Source organism: Oncorhynchus gorbuscha, linkage group LG26 (genome assembly GCF_021184085.1).
Source record: "Oncorhynchus gorbuscha isolate QuinsamMale2020 ecotype Even-year linkage group LG26, OgorEven_v1.0, whole genome shotgun sequence".
Lineage (NCBI taxonomy): Eukaryota > Metazoa > Chordata > Actinopteri > Salmoniformes > Salmonidae > Oncorhynchus > Oncorhynchus gorbuscha.
In genome coordinates this window covers 18,434,188-18,450,684 of record NC_060198.1, presented here as the reverse complement: position 1 = coordinate 18,450,684, position 16,497 = coordinate 18,434,188, and the positions used below count along the sequence as shown (strand labels likewise).

The 16,497-nt window shown below is 41.1% G+C and overlaps 1 protein-coding gene across 1 annotated transcript; it reads right to left on the bottom strand.

The window, feature by feature from the left end:
- Window positions 1-2,095: 2,095 nt before the first annotated feature.
- LOC124015814 (zinc finger protein 239-like) lies at window positions 2,096-16,054 on the bottom strand. Its single transcript, XM_046331299.1, has 2 exons — window positions 15,552-16,054; window positions 2,096-2,834 (listed from the first exon to the last, which is right to left on the bottom strand). Exons 1-2 carry the CDS (start codon window positions 15,835-15,837, stop codon window positions 2,209-2,211), a joined length of 912 nt encoding a protein of 303 aa, XP_046187255.1. The 5' UTR covers window positions 15,838-16,054; the 3' UTR covers window positions 2,096-2,208.
- Window positions 16,055-16,497: the final 443 nt, after the last annotated feature.

Below are 16,497 nucleotides of genomic sequence, written 5' to 3'. Positions count from 1 at the left end.
ACCTGAAATGAAAAACATCTTTAATAGAAAAAGATGGAGCATCTAAAGGTGTTGACTCTCCACATCTATCAAGACAACTGGAGCACTGGGCTAGACACTCTAAAATAGAACCTGGAACAGCACAGGTGAAACACCTTCCCACTAACGAGATGGACAGGTGTAACACATACTGACTAACGAGGTGACACCAATCGGTGCTAACAAGCTACACAGGCGAAAGTCCAACCTCGAAACATAAAACTAAAAAGCCTGTACCAGCTTCCCCCTTAAGACAACAAATATATCCTATATTTTTGTTGGATAAGTTTGCTCACCACCAACAGAAAACAATTTACATTTTACATTATAATCAACTACAATGATTCACCTTTACCAATATAAACATGGTGTCTACTGTCAACAATTAAAAATAGGGGGAAAAAACTATTGTTTTTCCACTAGCTTCTAGAACTCTCGTCTTCCTAAAACTCACTAGCTTCTAGAACTCTCATCCCCTTGGAACGAGCCCAAACAAAACTCATCCCCAATACAAAAAAACTTGCAGTCAAAATAGATTGTGATCCATGACAACGCACTGGCTAAACGCAAAACACAAATATTTTTGACTGCCCACCTTTGAGACAATCAGCATCCAAGTTGTCCTTACCACGGACATGTCTGATTTCAAGAGGAAACTCCTGCAATATCCGTAATTTAGGGGTCGCTAAACAAAGGAACACAACACTTATTTGTCATCACTCATCGATATCATGTTGAAATCAATTGTGTCGAGAGGAGGGAGATGAGGTTGCACGTCCTGTTAAAACTAACAGCTCAAAAACCACACGGAATCTGGGAATAATGTGTACATCACTGGCTAGAGGACAATTTGTAGAAAACAGCTAGCTACATTTTGATTCAAGTGGGTCACCAACATGGTAAGTGTAACACAGCTCTTTTTGTGTTAGTCACTTTTTTGTTAAATCACATAAATAGTACACTTTCAAGAGCCTGGATTTTTCCTAAGGCTGAAATCAATTAAATGGGGCAAAAGTGTAGGGTTCTATATTGTGAAATCCCTTAAAATACTCCTCTACTACAATGTTAAAAACATTCTACTATGTGACATTAATTCATTGATATCATGAAAAAACTCCATGTATTTTCTGATGTTTGATCAAAGATCTTTTATCAGAGTATCTCTTGTCACACTGATCACAGCTATGAGATTTTTCTCCTGTGTGCGTTCTCTGGTGTAGAGTCAGCGAGCCAGATGTAGTAAAACTCTTCCCACATTGAGCACAGCCATAAGGTTTCTCTCCTGTGTGTGTTCTCTGGTGTGATACCAGATGGCAAGATTGACCAAAACTCTTCCCACATTGACCACAGCTATAAGGTTTCTCTCCTGTGTGTGTTCTCTGGTGTGATACCAGATGGCAAGATTGACCAAAAGTCTTCTCACATTTATCACAGCTATAAGATTTCTCTCCTGTGTGTATTCTCTGGTGTTGAGTCAAAGTTTTAGATAGAGCAAAACTCTTTCCACATTGACCACAGCTGTACGGTTTCTCTCCTGTGTGTGTTCTCTGGTGTACAGTCAGATTGCCAGATGTAGTAAAACTCTTCCCACATTGATCACAGCTATAAGGTTTCTCTCCTGTGTGTGTTCTCTGGTGTACAGTCAGAGAGCCAGATGTAGTACATTTCTTCCCACATTGATCACAGCTATAAGGATTCTCTCCTGTGTGTGTTCTCTGGTGTACAGTCAGAGAGCCAGATGTAGTACATTTCTTCCCACATTGATCACAGCTATAAGGATTCTCTCCTGTGTGTGTTCTCTGGTGTACAGTCAGAGAGCCAGATGTTGTACATTTCTTCCCACATTGACCACATCTATAAGATTTCTCTCCTGTGTGTAATTTCTGGTGTTGAGTCAGAGTTCTCGAAGCAGCAAAACTCTTCCCACATTGATGACAGCTGTAAGGTTTCTCTCCTGTGTGTGTTCTCTGGTGCACTGTCAGCTCTCCAGATTGACCAAAACTCTTCCCACATTGATCACAGCTGTAAGGTTTCTCTCCTGTGTGTGTTCTCTGGTGTACAGTCAGATGACCAGATGTTGAACATCTCTTCCCACATTGATCACAGCTATAAGGTTTCTCTCCTGTGTGTATTCTCTGGTGTACAGTCAGATGACCAGATGTTGAACATCTCTTCCCACATTGACCACAGCTATAAGGTTTGTGTTCTCTGGTGTTGAGTCAGAGTTCTAGATGCAGCAAAACTCTTCCCACATTGATCACAGCTGTACGGTTTCTCTCCTGTGTGTATTCTCTGGTGCACTGTCAACTCTCCAGATCGAAGAAAACTCATCCCACATTGACCACAACTATATAATTTCTCTCCTGTGTGTGTCTTCTGGTGTTGAGTCAGATGGCAAGATTGACCAAAACTCTTCCCACATTGACCACAGCTATAAGGTCTTTCTCCTGTGTGTGTCTTTTGGTGTTGAGTCAGATAGCAAGATCTACCAAAACTCTTCCCACATTGACCACAGCTATAAGGTTTCTCTCCTGTGTGTGTTTTCTGGTGCAGCGTCAGAGAGCCAGATGTTGAAAAACTCTTCCCACATTGAACACAGCAAAAAGGTTTCTCTCCGGTGTGTGTTCTCTGATGAATTTTTATGCCTGATGAGGTGAATCTCTTCCCACAGTCAGAGCAGTAGTGAGTTCTCTTCCCTGTGGATCTCTGCAGGTGTTTATTGAGGTGTTCTGATCTGGAGAGATTCTTCTCTGCCTGTTCAGCATCATGAGGTTGGTGAGGCTCCCTAGAGGATCCACGATAGTGAAGTATCTCTCCTGTGTAAACAACAAAGTCAGACAGATGATTAAAGGCCCACAACAGCAGAAGTCCACTGTAACAGGTGATGCCAACAGCTTAGCCATGATGTTGTACAACAATTGATGTCTGTAATGAATGTTAGCTATTTGACAATTGTCTTAAAATGAGAAACAATAATCATATTTTGTCTTGTTTTCACATTATTAGTAACATCGATGATTGTAGGCTAGAAATAAGTTATTCATGTTGTTGAAACTCTAAGCGGTGTGCCTGACGACTTTTGGTCTCCAATATACGCCCCTTTCTGTGTTTCCTAAAATTACGGCACGAGGGTGATGCACATGCAATTTGGTTGTAGAAACTCCTCCCTGCTAATGAGGAAACCGATAGTTATGGATGTATAATATCTGATTAGAGCAAAAATGGTGAGCAAAGATTTTAGTTTCTCACAATGTATTCTGAATGTGAATGGGGGAAAATTCAGGGAAGTAACCTCCATTTCCACGAAGCTTATAAGTGCATTTCACACTACTTTGGATTATAATTGTAAGGCTCGCTTGAATGTCCTGCTTAATATAATGTTTGCTACCTTATTAAGAACCACGTTAATGACAGTATCCAATTGGGTGTTGTCAATAAAGTTATGATTTTTTAAATGTATATTTAATTAAATTTAGTTTTCACCGTTATTTAACCATGTAGGCCAGTTGAGAACAAGTTCTCATTTACAACTGTGACCTGGCCAAGATAAATCAAAGTAGTGCGACAAAAAAACAAACGTACAGTCAATAACAAAATAGAAAAGTCTATATACAGTGTGTGCAAATGGAGTAAGGAGGCACGGCAATAAATAGGCCATAGTAGCGAAGTACTACTATGGAAATGAACACTGGAGTGATAGATGTGCAAGTAGAAATACTGGTGTGCAAAAGAGCAAAAAGGCAAAAAAAATGGGGATGAGGTAGCTAGTTGGATTTGCTATTTACAGATGGGCTGTGTACAGCTGCAGCGAGCAGTAAGCTGCTCAGATAGCTGATGCTTAAAGTTAGTGAGGGAGATATAAGTCTCCAACTTCAGCGATTTTTGCAATTCGTTCCAGTCATTGGCAGCAGAGAACTGTAAGGAAAGGTGGCCAAAAAGGTGTTGGCTTTGGGGATGACCAGTGAGATACCAGAGACCTGCTGGAGCGCGTGATATGGGTGGGTGTTACTATGGTGACCAGTGAGCTGAGTTAAGGCAGAACTTTACATAGCAAAGACATATAGATGATCTGGAGCCAGTGGGTTTGGTGACAAATATGTAGCGAGGGCCAGCCGACGAGAGCATACAAGTCGTAGTGGTGGGTGGTATATGAGCCTTTGGTGAAAAAACGGATGGCACTGTGATAGACTGCATCCAGTTTCCTGAGTAGAGTTGGAGGCTATTTTGTAAATGATGTCGCAGAAGTCAAGAATCGGTAGGATAGTTTGGCAGCGTGAGTGAAGGAGGCTTTGTTGCGAAATAGGAAGCCGATTCTAGAATTAATTTTGGATTGGAGATGCTTAATATGAGTCTGGAAGGAGAGTTTACAGTCTATCCAGACACCTAGGTATTTGTAGTTGTCCACATATTCTAAGTCAGAACCGTCCAGAGTAGTGATGCTAGTCGGGCGGGCGGGTGCGGGCAGCCATCGGTTGAAGAGCATGCATTTAGTTTTACTAGCGTTTAAGAGCAGTTGGAGGCCACAGAAGGAGTGTTGTATGGCATTGAAGCTCATTTGGAGGTTTGTTAACACAGTGTCCAAAGAAGGGCCAGATGTATACAGAAAAGCAAGAGCGACATCCTTGATATATACAGAAAAGAGTCGGCCCGAGAATTGAACCCTGTGGTACCCACATAGAGACTCCCAGAGGTCAGGACAACAGGCCAGGTTGATGAAGACGGCTGCACAGTACTGTCTTTTATCGATGGCGGTTATGATATCGTTTAGTACCTTGAGTGTGGATGAGGTGCACCCGTGACCAGCTCGGAAACCGGATATCACAGCGGAGAAGGTACGGTGGGATTCGAAATGGTCAGTGATCTGTTTGTTAACTTCTCTAGGGTAGGGGGCAGAATTCAGAATTGTGGATGAAAAGCATGCCCAAATTAAACTGCCAGCTACCCAGAAGATAAGATATGCATTTTATTAGTGGATTTGGATATAAAACACTCTGAAGTTTCTAAAACTGTTTGCATCATGTCTGTGAGTATAACAGAACTTATTTAGCAGGTGAAACCCTGAGGACAAACCATCCAGATTTCTAAGGGACATGCTTGCAGTTCCTACCACTTCCACTGGATGTCAACAGTCTTGAGAAATTGGTTGAGGTTATTCCTTTGTGTAATGAAGAAGTACGGCCATCTTGAAAGAGAGTCACTCGACATGTCCTGTTTATTAGATGCGCGAGACCAGAAGGCTAGCTATAGTTGGTTTTAACCCTGTATTGAACACAGATCATCCCGTCTTCAATTTTGATCGATTACTTATGTTAAATACCTAAAGTTGTATTAAAACAGTAGTTTGATATTTTTGGGCAAAGTTTACAGGTAACCTTTGAGCTATTTTGTCGTCACGTTTGAGCAAGTTGGAACATGTGTTTTTCTGGATCAAAGGCGCCAAATAAATGAACATTTTGGATATATAATGACGGAATTAATCGAACAAAGGGACCATTTTGTGATATTTATGGGACATATTGGAGTGCCAACAACAGAAGCTCGTCAAAGGTAAGGCATGAATTATATTTTTTATTTCTGCGTTTTGTGTCTTGCCTGCAGGGTTGAATATGCTTATCTCTCTGTTTACAATGGTACTATCCTCAGATAATAGCATCGTATGCTTTCGCCGAAAAGCCTATTTGAATTCTGACATGTTGGCTGGATTCACTACCAGTGTAGCTTTAATTTGGTATCTTTCATGTGTGATTTAATGGTAATTTTCAAAGTAATTAATTTGGCGCTCTGCATTTTCTCAGGCTTTTTGCCAAGTGAGACAGTAGCGTCCCGCCTAAAGTCAGAGTTTTGTATATAAATATGAACTTTACCGAACAAAACATACATGTATTCTGTAATATGAGTGTCATCTGATGAAGGTCATCAAAGGTTAGTGATTAATCTTCTCTCTATTTCTGCTTTTTGTTACTGCTCTCTTTGGCAGGAAAAATGGCTGTCTTTTTCTGTGACTTGGCTCATACCTAAACAATCGTTTAGTGTGCTTTCGTCTTTTTGAAATCGGACACTTTGGCTGGATTTACAACAAGTGTATCTTTAAAATGGCGTAAAATACTTGTTTGTTTGAGGAATTTAAATTATGGGATTTCTGTTGTTTGAATTTGGCACCTTGCAGTTTCACTGGCTGTTGATGAGGTGGGACGCTACCGTCCCACATACCCTAGAGAAGCTAACCTCTTCAACCTATGGGGGCGCTATTTCATTATTGGATAAAAAAATGTGCCCGTTTTTAAGCGCAATATTTTGTCTCAAAAAGATGCTCGACTATGCATATAATTGACAGCTTTGTAAAGAAAACACTCTGACGTTTCCAAAACTGCAAAGGTATTATCTGTAATTGCCCCAGAACTGATGCTACAGGCGAAACCAAGATGAAACTTCAAACAGGAAATGAGCAGGACTTTTGAAGCTCTGTTTTTCATTGTCTCCTTATATGGCTGTGAAAGCGCCAGGAATGAGCCTGCCCTTTCTATCGTTTCTCCAAGTTGTCTGCAGCATTGTGACGTATTTGTAGGCATATCATTGGAAGATTGGCCATAAGAGACTATATTTACCAGGTGTCCGCCCGGTGTCCTTTGTTGAAATTGCTGCGTAATCTCCAAGCTGCATTCATCCATGTGATTGAGACAGAGAGGAGAATTCCAGGAACGATATATCATGAAGAGATATTTGAAAAACACCTTGAGGATTGATTCTAAACAACATTTACCATGTTTCAGTCGATATTATGGAGTTAATGTGGAAAAAAGTTTGGCGTTTTGATGAATGAATTTTTTATTTTTTTTGTAGCCAAACATGACGCAGAAAATGGACCGATTTCTCCTGCACAAATAATCTTTCAGGAAAAACTGAACATTTGCTATCTAACTGAGAGTCTCCTCATTGAAAACATCTGAAGTTCTTCAAAGGTAAATTATTTTATTTGAATGGTTTTCTGGTTTTTGTGAAAATGTTGCCTGCTGAATGCTAACGCTAAATGCTAACGCTAGCTATCAATAGCTATCAATACTGTTACACAAATGCTTGTTTTGCTATGGTTGAGAACCATATTTTTGAAAATCTGAGATGACAGTGTTGTTAACAAAAGGCTAAACTTGAGAGCTAGCATATTGATTTCATTTCATTTGCGATTTTCATGAATAGTTAACGTTGCGTTATCTGTTCTTAGTTCTACATTTTTTGAAAGGGGCATGCTTATTTAAGTTGGTGAGGAAATTACTTTTAACCCTTTCATGCGTGAGTTCCAAATATCTCTAACGGTCGCCCCAGCGTGAGTTTTTTTATGCACGTGATGTTAGAATGTTCTCTCCATTCCAGAATGTGATTGATACGTAACAGTACATTTGATCCGCGCTGTCCTCAAACTAAAGCACGCAGCCTGTTTATATTTATAGGTTGTTTTAACTTCAATTTCAAATGATTTTCAAACGTTTTCAAAAGTTTTTATTTTCTAAAAACAGTTTGAATTTAGGTGTGTTCCGCCTCATTCATTCACATAAAAATAGTCATTTTTACTTTTGCGGATAATTACATTTTTGGGACATTTCTGAAACGGACAAAATTCACGAAGCACTTCCCAATTGTTTGTGCAGTTCACGTCTGCAGACATTTGCTCATCTCCCGTCAGAACAGGATCTGCACACGTGTTCACATTTTCTATTCCACATTTGTATTGTAGCGTACTGTATGTATGGAGCATAATATATTTGTGTATATTCTTTATCACCGCGGACACGTGAGGTAACGTTACTCATTTTATAACCTTTATGGTGTTATAGTCAATCGTGCTTATGTAGCCACATTCTTCTATTAGCTCTGTAAAACAATGCTAAATGAGTCAGAGAAGTATTATCTTGTGTTGCATTTTGAAGCTACCATGGCCTTATGACTTCCAAGTGGTGCAGCGGTCAAAGGCACAGCACATCAGTACTAGAGGCGTCACTACAGACTCCCTGGTTCAAACCCGGGCTGCGTTTCCATCAAAGTGCCTTATTACGTTATAATAGTTATAATAATAGTTTCCGTATGCCGTTTCTGCTGTAGCTGTAGATCATAATATATTCCTTATAACTGCAGACACGTGAGGTAATGTTACACATGTTATAACCTTTATGGTGTTATTGTCAATCATGCTTACCTAGCTACATTATTCTATTAGCTCAGGAAAACGATGCTAGTTGCGTCAGAAAACTATTAGCTTGTGTTGTATTTTGAAGCTACCCTGGCCTTATGACTTCCAAGTGGCAGAGCGCGCTATGGCACTACAGACACCCTGGTTCAAATCCAGGCTGTATCACAACTGGCTGTGATTGGGAGTCCCATAGTGCAGCGCACAATTGGCCCAGCATTGTCCGAGTTTGGCCGGTGTAGGCCATCATTGTAAATAATAATTTGTTCTTAAATTACTTGCCTAGTTAAATAAATAAAAAATATGACCATGGTTTGTTTATTTGGTCTATTCAGCATAGCTCTGTTCTGCCCTGCCTTGCCCCCTTGTGGAGCTCAAAAGTGAGTTTCTTACTGTTATAACTCAAATCTGTGATTTTTTCAATGCAATAAACTATTTTTTTTTATAGCAGTGTTTATTATGTTACTTCTTTGTAGTATTGTTTTATTGCTATATCCTTCTATTGTATTCTAATGAATAATTCCTCTTTATTCTGTACTTTCAGAAACCAGAAACATTATTTGCCAATATCATAACTGGAGCTGGACATCTTTGGAGCTGAAGAATGAGGACAGCTTTTGTATGCTAATGTACACTCCTTAACAGTTGTACTGGATGAAAACACAGCAAGAAAACACATATGTCAATATGTAATATTAATATATTTTATTAAGTACTGGTAGTTCGTTCAACAACTTGTTTTACTAGAGGACAAAAAACTGAATATGCATAACCCATATTTAATATCCATGCAGTGACTGAACAACAACTGCATTTCCACCCCCATCTCTAAGGCATAGTATCATGGCTGCAACAACTCTGAATGGCGCAGAGTGGGAGGTTACGTGGTTGACTGCCGGCACGCGCTACTTGTATCAATAAATCACTATCAGAAAATGTTTTGTGTGATAATTATTTGTGTATTTACGATTTTATTCACGTTTTCAATTCTAGGTGACAAATCATGCATTCCGATTCTTGCACAGATTGTAATGGGCACATATTATGTGTGTAAATTACCTTTTTGAAGGTTGTACTGATTATGATGAGCTAAGCTAATTCTAGCTGTGTAGCCATGTTTGTTGACATACAATGCATTCTGGGATTCACGTCTGTTTGACCAAAGATGTTATAACAAAATGAGGTGAGTAAGAGTTCACTAATTTTTGGAGGACTTCCGGAAATTAATGGTGGGATGTGAACGACGGTAGATGACACACCCCTTCAACATGCATACTACAAACAGACCAAACTCATCTCGTCTTCTCTTATTATCTTCGGTTTCTGTGAGGAAAAAAATGCATGGCTGCGCGCTGAAACTAATCGTCGGATTACTTTCGATTTCTATAAAGTGTTTTACCTAGTTATTTCGATCAATGGTGAGCTCACTCACCCGTGATGTGATTAATTATATACAGTAATTGCTATTAGATAATTCATATTGTAGTTTACGTCAGCAGAGAGTTAGAAAATATGACTGCTTGTGTTGGGTCAATCTTTCCTCAGCGCTAGGACAAATGTAGCCTACATTTTCCAGTTAGGATGATTGTGTTATGCTATATTTACTTCTGTGAATATCTGAACAATTCCATCCAAAAATAAACTGCTGACATTCTGGACATAACTTTGTAAGGACTGTGTTTGTGTAAATAGTTTCTGAAAAAGGTGTGGCCAGCTCAAACGCTGATTGTTGAGTCATTCGAAACTGCCGTTCTAAACGAGCATTCTAAATGAGTGTTCTAAGCACACGGGTGTGATCGTACGCTTCAGGGACCACTGTAGAACGATCACACCCGTGTGATGGTACGTAACGGATGTAGACAATGAGGCAGTGATCGCCGAGATCCTGATTGAAAACAGCATAGGTGTATTTGGAGGGCAAGTTGGTCAGGATAATATCTACGAGGGTGCCCATGTTTACAGATTTAGGGTTGTACCTGGTGGGTTCCTTGAGAATTTGTGTGAGATTAAGGGCATCTAGCTTGGATTGTAGGATGGACGGGGTGTTAAGCATATCCCAGTTTAGGCCACCTAACAGAACGAACTCTGAAGACATATGGGGGGCAATAAATTCACATATGGTGTCCAGGCCACAGCTGGGAGCTGAGGGGGGTTAGTAACAGGCGGAAACAGTGCAAGACTTATTTCTGGAGAGATACATTTTTTAAATTAGAACCTAAAACTGTTTGGGCATACACCTGGAAAGTATGACAGAACTATGCAGGCCATCTCTGCAGTAGATTGCAACTCCTCCCCCTTTAGCAGTTCTAACTTGATGGAAAATGTTGTAGTTAGGGATGGACATTTCTGAATTTTTGGTGGCCTTCCAAAGCCAGGATTCAGACACGACAAGGACATCAAGGTTGCTGAAGCAGTGAGTAAAACAAACTTAGGGAGGAGGCTTCTGATGTTAACATGCATGAAACCAAAGTTTTTACGGTTACAAAGGTCAACAAATGAGAGCGCCTGGGGACACACAGGACCTGGGTTAACCTCTACATCAACCGAGGAATAGAGGCGTAGGATGAGGGTACAGCTAAAGGCTATCAGAACTGGTCGTCTAGTGCGTTGTGAACAGAGAATAAAAGGAGCAGATTTATGGACGTGGTAGGATAGATTCAAGGCATAATGTACAGACATGGGAATGGTAGGGTGCGGGTACAGTGAAGGTAAACCTAGGCATTGAGTGACGATAAGAGAGGTTGCATCTCTGGAGGCACTAGTTATGATAGGTGAGGTCACCACGTGTGGGAGGTGGGACAAAAGAGCTCTCTGAGGCATGTTGAGTGGGACTAGGGGCTCCGCAGTAAAATAAAACAATGATAACTACCCTAAACAGTATACAAGGCATATTTACATTAGATAGAGACAAAGTGAGGTACAAAGCAATCACAGGTGTTGATTGGGAGAGCTAGCTAAGACAACAACAACAGGTAAAATGGCGATGAATGGGCAGAGAGGGTCAGTTAATTACACACAGGGCTTGAGTTTGAGGCTGGGGCCGACAGATAAACAAAATGGAGTACTGTGATTAATGAACAGTCCAGCAGGCATCAGCTATGTAGCCAAGTGATCATAGGGTCCAGTGAACAGGAATATGAAACAGGGAAACCCTTAGGTAGTCTTTACTACGCTAGCCAGGAGATGCGCCTGGCTCGAGGCTAACTGGTGCTAGCGTCGGGACCAGGGCATCACCGACGTTTAGGACACATCAGACGGAATTATGTCGGCAGACCAGACGTGATGGATCGGCGGGGTTCCGTGTCGACAAATGGTCCAGGCCATTGGCAAAAGAGGTATTGTAGCTGGAGTAATTTTGTTTGTTAGCCGGGAGATGCACCTGACTCGAGTCTAACTGGTGCTAGCTTCGGGACAAGGACGTTAGCCACTATAGCCACTCCGGTGCAAAGGTCCAGGAATCCGGTGATGTAGTCGTCTTAGTGAAGAGTCCGGGAGGCATGAGCTGTGTAGCTGAGTGATCATAGGGTCCAGTGAGCAGGCCGGGAGATGGGCCTGGCTCAAGGCTAGCTTCGGGGCTGGTCCACTCGGTAGCAGCTATCTAGCTGCGATTATCCGTTGTAATGGTCCAGAGCTTACGTCAGGAATACAGTGATATAGTGGAGAAAAACAGTCCGACATGTTCAGGGTTGATATCGCACTGTGCAGACTAGAGGTCGACCAATTAAATGGGAATGGACGATTAATTTGGGTCAATTTAAAGTTTTCATAACAATCGGCGATCGGCATTTTTGGACACCGATTGTGGCCGATCACATTGCACTCCACGAGGAGACTGCGTGGCGGGCTGACGACCTGTTATGCGAATGCAGCAAGGAGCCAAGGTAAGTTGCTAGCTAGCATTAAACTTATCTTATAAAAAACAATCAATCTTAACATAATCACTAGTTAACTACACATGGTTGATGATATTACTAGTTCATCTAGCTTGTCCTGCGTTGCATATAATCGATGCGGTGCCTGGTAATTTATCATGGATTCACAGCCTCCTTTTCCAAACGGGTGATGATTTAACAAAAGCATTTCGCGAAAAAAGCAGTGTCATTGTGTAACATTATAACTTTAGACCGTCCCCGAACCAGGAACCCTCTGCACACATCAACAACAGTCACCCACGAAGCATCGTTACCCATCGCTTCACAAAATCCACGGCCCTTGCAGAGCAAGGGGAACCACTACTTCAAGGTCTCAGAGGAAGTGACGTCACCGATTGAAACGCTATTTAGCGCGCACCACCACTAACTAAGCTAGCCGTTTTACATCCATTACACTTGCACCAATGTTACCTAACCATAAACATCAACGCTTTTCTTAAAATCAATACACAAGTATATATTTTTAAACCTGCATATTTAGTTAATATTGTCTGCTAACATTAATTTATTTTAACTAGGGAAATTGTGTCACTTCTCTTGCATTCTGTGCAACAGAGTAAGGGTATATGCAGCAGTTTGGGCCGCCTGGCTCGTTGCGAACTGTGTGAAGACTATTTATTCCCCCAAAAAACAGCCAACTTCGCCAAACGGGGGATGATTCAACAAAAGCGCATTTGTGAAAAAAAGCACAATCGTTGCACGAATGTACCTAACCATAAACATCAATGCCTTTTTTCAAATCAATACACAGAAGTATATTTCTTAACCTGCATATTTAGTTGAAAGAAATTCATTTTAGTAGGCAATATTAACTAGGCAAATTGTGTCACTTCTCTTGCATTCATTGACGCACTTCTCTTGCATTCACGCAGAGTCAGGGTATATGCAACGGTTTGGGCCGCCTGGCTCGTTGCGAACTAATTTGCCAGAATTTTACATAATTATGTAACAACAATATTTAGACTTATGGATGCCACCCACCCGTTAGATAAAATACTGAACGGTTCCGTATTTCACTGATAGAATAAAGGTTTTGTTTTCGAAATGATAGTTTCCGGATTTGACCATAATGACTTAAGGCTCGTATTTGTGTGTTTATTATATATAGTTAAGTATATGATTTGATATAGCAGTCTGATTACTCAGACTGATTACTCAGACTGATTATTATAGCGGCTGATTACTCTTGCTGAATTCCGGTACAGGATCAAAGATTAAAAATATATTTTGCACCGAAATGCTAGATAAAACACATGAAAGAGTTGTGATGAAAGTGAAGAATCTGGTGGCACCAGTGAACGCTCCACACATGGCATTCACAACTGACTGCTGGTCAGGCACTAGAGTCCCTGATGAACCTTACTGGACATTTCATTGACAATGTCTGGACAAGAAAGCAGGTTGTGCTGAATGTCAAGACTATGATTGGATCACACACAGGAAACTACATCAGAGAGATGTTTTTGACCATGTTGGAATACTGTGAAATCCACACAGAACGTGTAGTGCTGGTCCTCAGAGACAGTGGGGCAAACATGGTGAAAGGTATGAGACTGGCAGAGCTTCCAGACTTCAGCTACAGAGCACACAACCTACAGCTTGTAATCAATGATGGCCTATCCAGTCAGACAGCTGTGCTAGACATTATTGCCATGTTGAAGAGCTGTGCAACTCACTTTGACCACTCTGTACTGGCCAAACAGAGGCTGAGGGCCATTCAGGAAGAGCTTGGCCTTCCCAAACACAGCATCATCCAAGCAGTTCAAACTCGCTGGAACTCAACACTACACATGTTGCAGAGGATGTTTGAACAGAGGCATGCACTGAATGTGTATGCAGGTGAATACGGACACATCAGCAGTTTGTCTGCTTCACAATGGGACATTGTCTCTAACCTAATTGAGACTCTGGCACCTATGGAGGAGGTGACACTGGAGATAAGCCACTCCAAATCTACAGCAGCATGAAGCATCCCCAGTGTGTCGGTGCTGAAGCTGATGCTGCAGCAGGAGGGTTCTTCTACTCAAGGCATCAACTTTACGGAACACCATGTTGGACAGTCTGACAAGGAGGTTCTCCAATGCCGAGGTGACAAAGTGCCTGGTGCTGGCAACTGTCCTGGATCCACGTTACAAGAGCTATGCCTTCAGCTCAGGGACAGCACTAGAGAAAGCAAAAGACTGGCTGAAGGAGGAGTCTGACCTACTAAGGAAACCAAATCCCAGAGCCACAGTAGAAGGGACAAGTGAAGAGGAGGACCCAGGTGCAAAAAAAGCAAAGAGTCCAGGTTGATCAGCCACCCAGTCTGGTGGACAGCCTCTACGCCAGAATCCTTGGAAGCCAAGAGGGCAGGGCTGAAGTCCAGTGCAGTTTTGGAATTGAGTTTGAGCGTTACCTCAGAGCCTGTCATTGACAGAAAGAGCGGCATGCTTTTGGAGCTGTGGAAGCAGAATGAGGATAGACTTCAATCACTCGCTCCACTGGCAAACAAGTTTCTCTGTCCCCCACCTTCTTCGGTCCCAAGCAGAGAGAGTGTTCAGTGAGGTGGGGAACATGTATGATAAGCAGAGGAGCTGACTGACAGGGGAACATGCAGACAAGCTCTGCTTTCTGCACTACAACCTAAAACTTCTGAACTGGGAATATTGAAGACCCATGAAAGCTGCTGCTTCCTGTCAACATATGTTCTCATGTCATTTGAGACTAAATGTATTTTATTTATGGATTATATTAAGTTAAAATAAAAGTGTCCATTGTTCATTCAGTATTGTGGCAATTGTCAATATTACAAAAATGTGTGTGTATATAAATATATATAAAACAATAAAACATTTAAACCATCAGATTAAACGGTATCTGCTTTTTTTGGTCCTCCAATAATCGGTATCGGCGTTGAAAAATCACAATCGGTCGACCTCTATTAGAAACAATAACAAAGCGTACTTCATGCCCGTTTCAGCAAAAAGCTGAGGGATGGGGCTGGAGAAATGCAACAATCCATGATATCAACATTATAGATTTAACCATGTTTTGAGGATATACAGTGTTTGTTTATATTTACTGACAAACATTGCAGTAAAACAAAAAGCTTATATTTTGGGATCTGATGGGGTACGACAGTTGAACTAAGCTCATCAGGCATTTATAAGTGATTTCTTAAAGAAACAATGGGTACATTGGATGTAACAACTGCTGATTGCCCCTTTAAGAGTACATATTGGGCTAATCTAATAGGAGATATTGAGGACTACAGTATTTCAGGCATTGTCATTGGATGCATTTCATCAATTGTTAACGTTTTGTTGATGGTCCACTCTCGATGTTCTACACGTTGCAGTGAAGCTTCAGCAATTCCTACAGAACAACAAGTGTAGAACCCCTTTACTGCATATTGGTTCAACGACTGCAGAGACGGTACTTACTGGTGTTAAACAGATCTCCAACCTCCTCTTCTTCCTCCAATGTTACAGTCATCTCCCCCTCCTCTCCAAAAACTGCACCCTCTTTCTCTTCCCCCTCTTCTTTTACTGTAACATCCTCCTCTTTCACTCTGAACGCGTCTTCCTCTTCTTTTTTCACGGAAAGAGTCTCACCCTCTACTTGTTTTTGTAGTGTAACATCCTTCTCTTCCTCCTCCTCTTTCACAAGACCTTCTTTCTCCGTCCAGCAGACCTCTTCTTTATCAGGAGAGTAGCTTAGTGAACTCATGGTCGGGGGTGTTAGCTAGTTAGCATTACCGACTAGCCTAGCTCTAAGCTAATTTAGCAAACCAGCTAGCTGACAAACAACGTAAATATATAATTAAATGGGCCAACAAGTACATACGACAGAAATGTGTTGAATACACAGCGACTAATTACACCAAAACAGTGTAAAGAGCGTGAATGTTGTAGCTGTGCTTGCTTGAAAGCTACCGAGGTGTCTGACTAGCTGTTGTTGTTGAAGGAGCGTCACGTCCACTAGATTATACGTCACACTGGCAGCGTAGCCTGAACCTAAAAGACGCACATCGCCAACTGTTGACTGGAGTGGGCAACGCAGTTGAGGAACCAAAAGTACATTTTTCATTTATTGAATAAAAGTTTAATATTAGATTAAGTCGTTCACAGAGAAGCATGTGTTGATTGATTCGTGCTTAATGAGTGAGATTTTAAAACAAACTTTACACCCACTACACATTTGCATTGAACCATACTTCTGACATTGATCATTTTGACCCCAGAGGCATATCATTTATCATTGCCAAAATGTGGTTCATTCAATTCTTCAAAATTTTCATTCAACTTGTTCTTAATAAATCTAAATAATGGTTTAGTGTTTCTGTATCAATATAGACTTTTAACATATTCAAATCCTTTGGAGTCATTT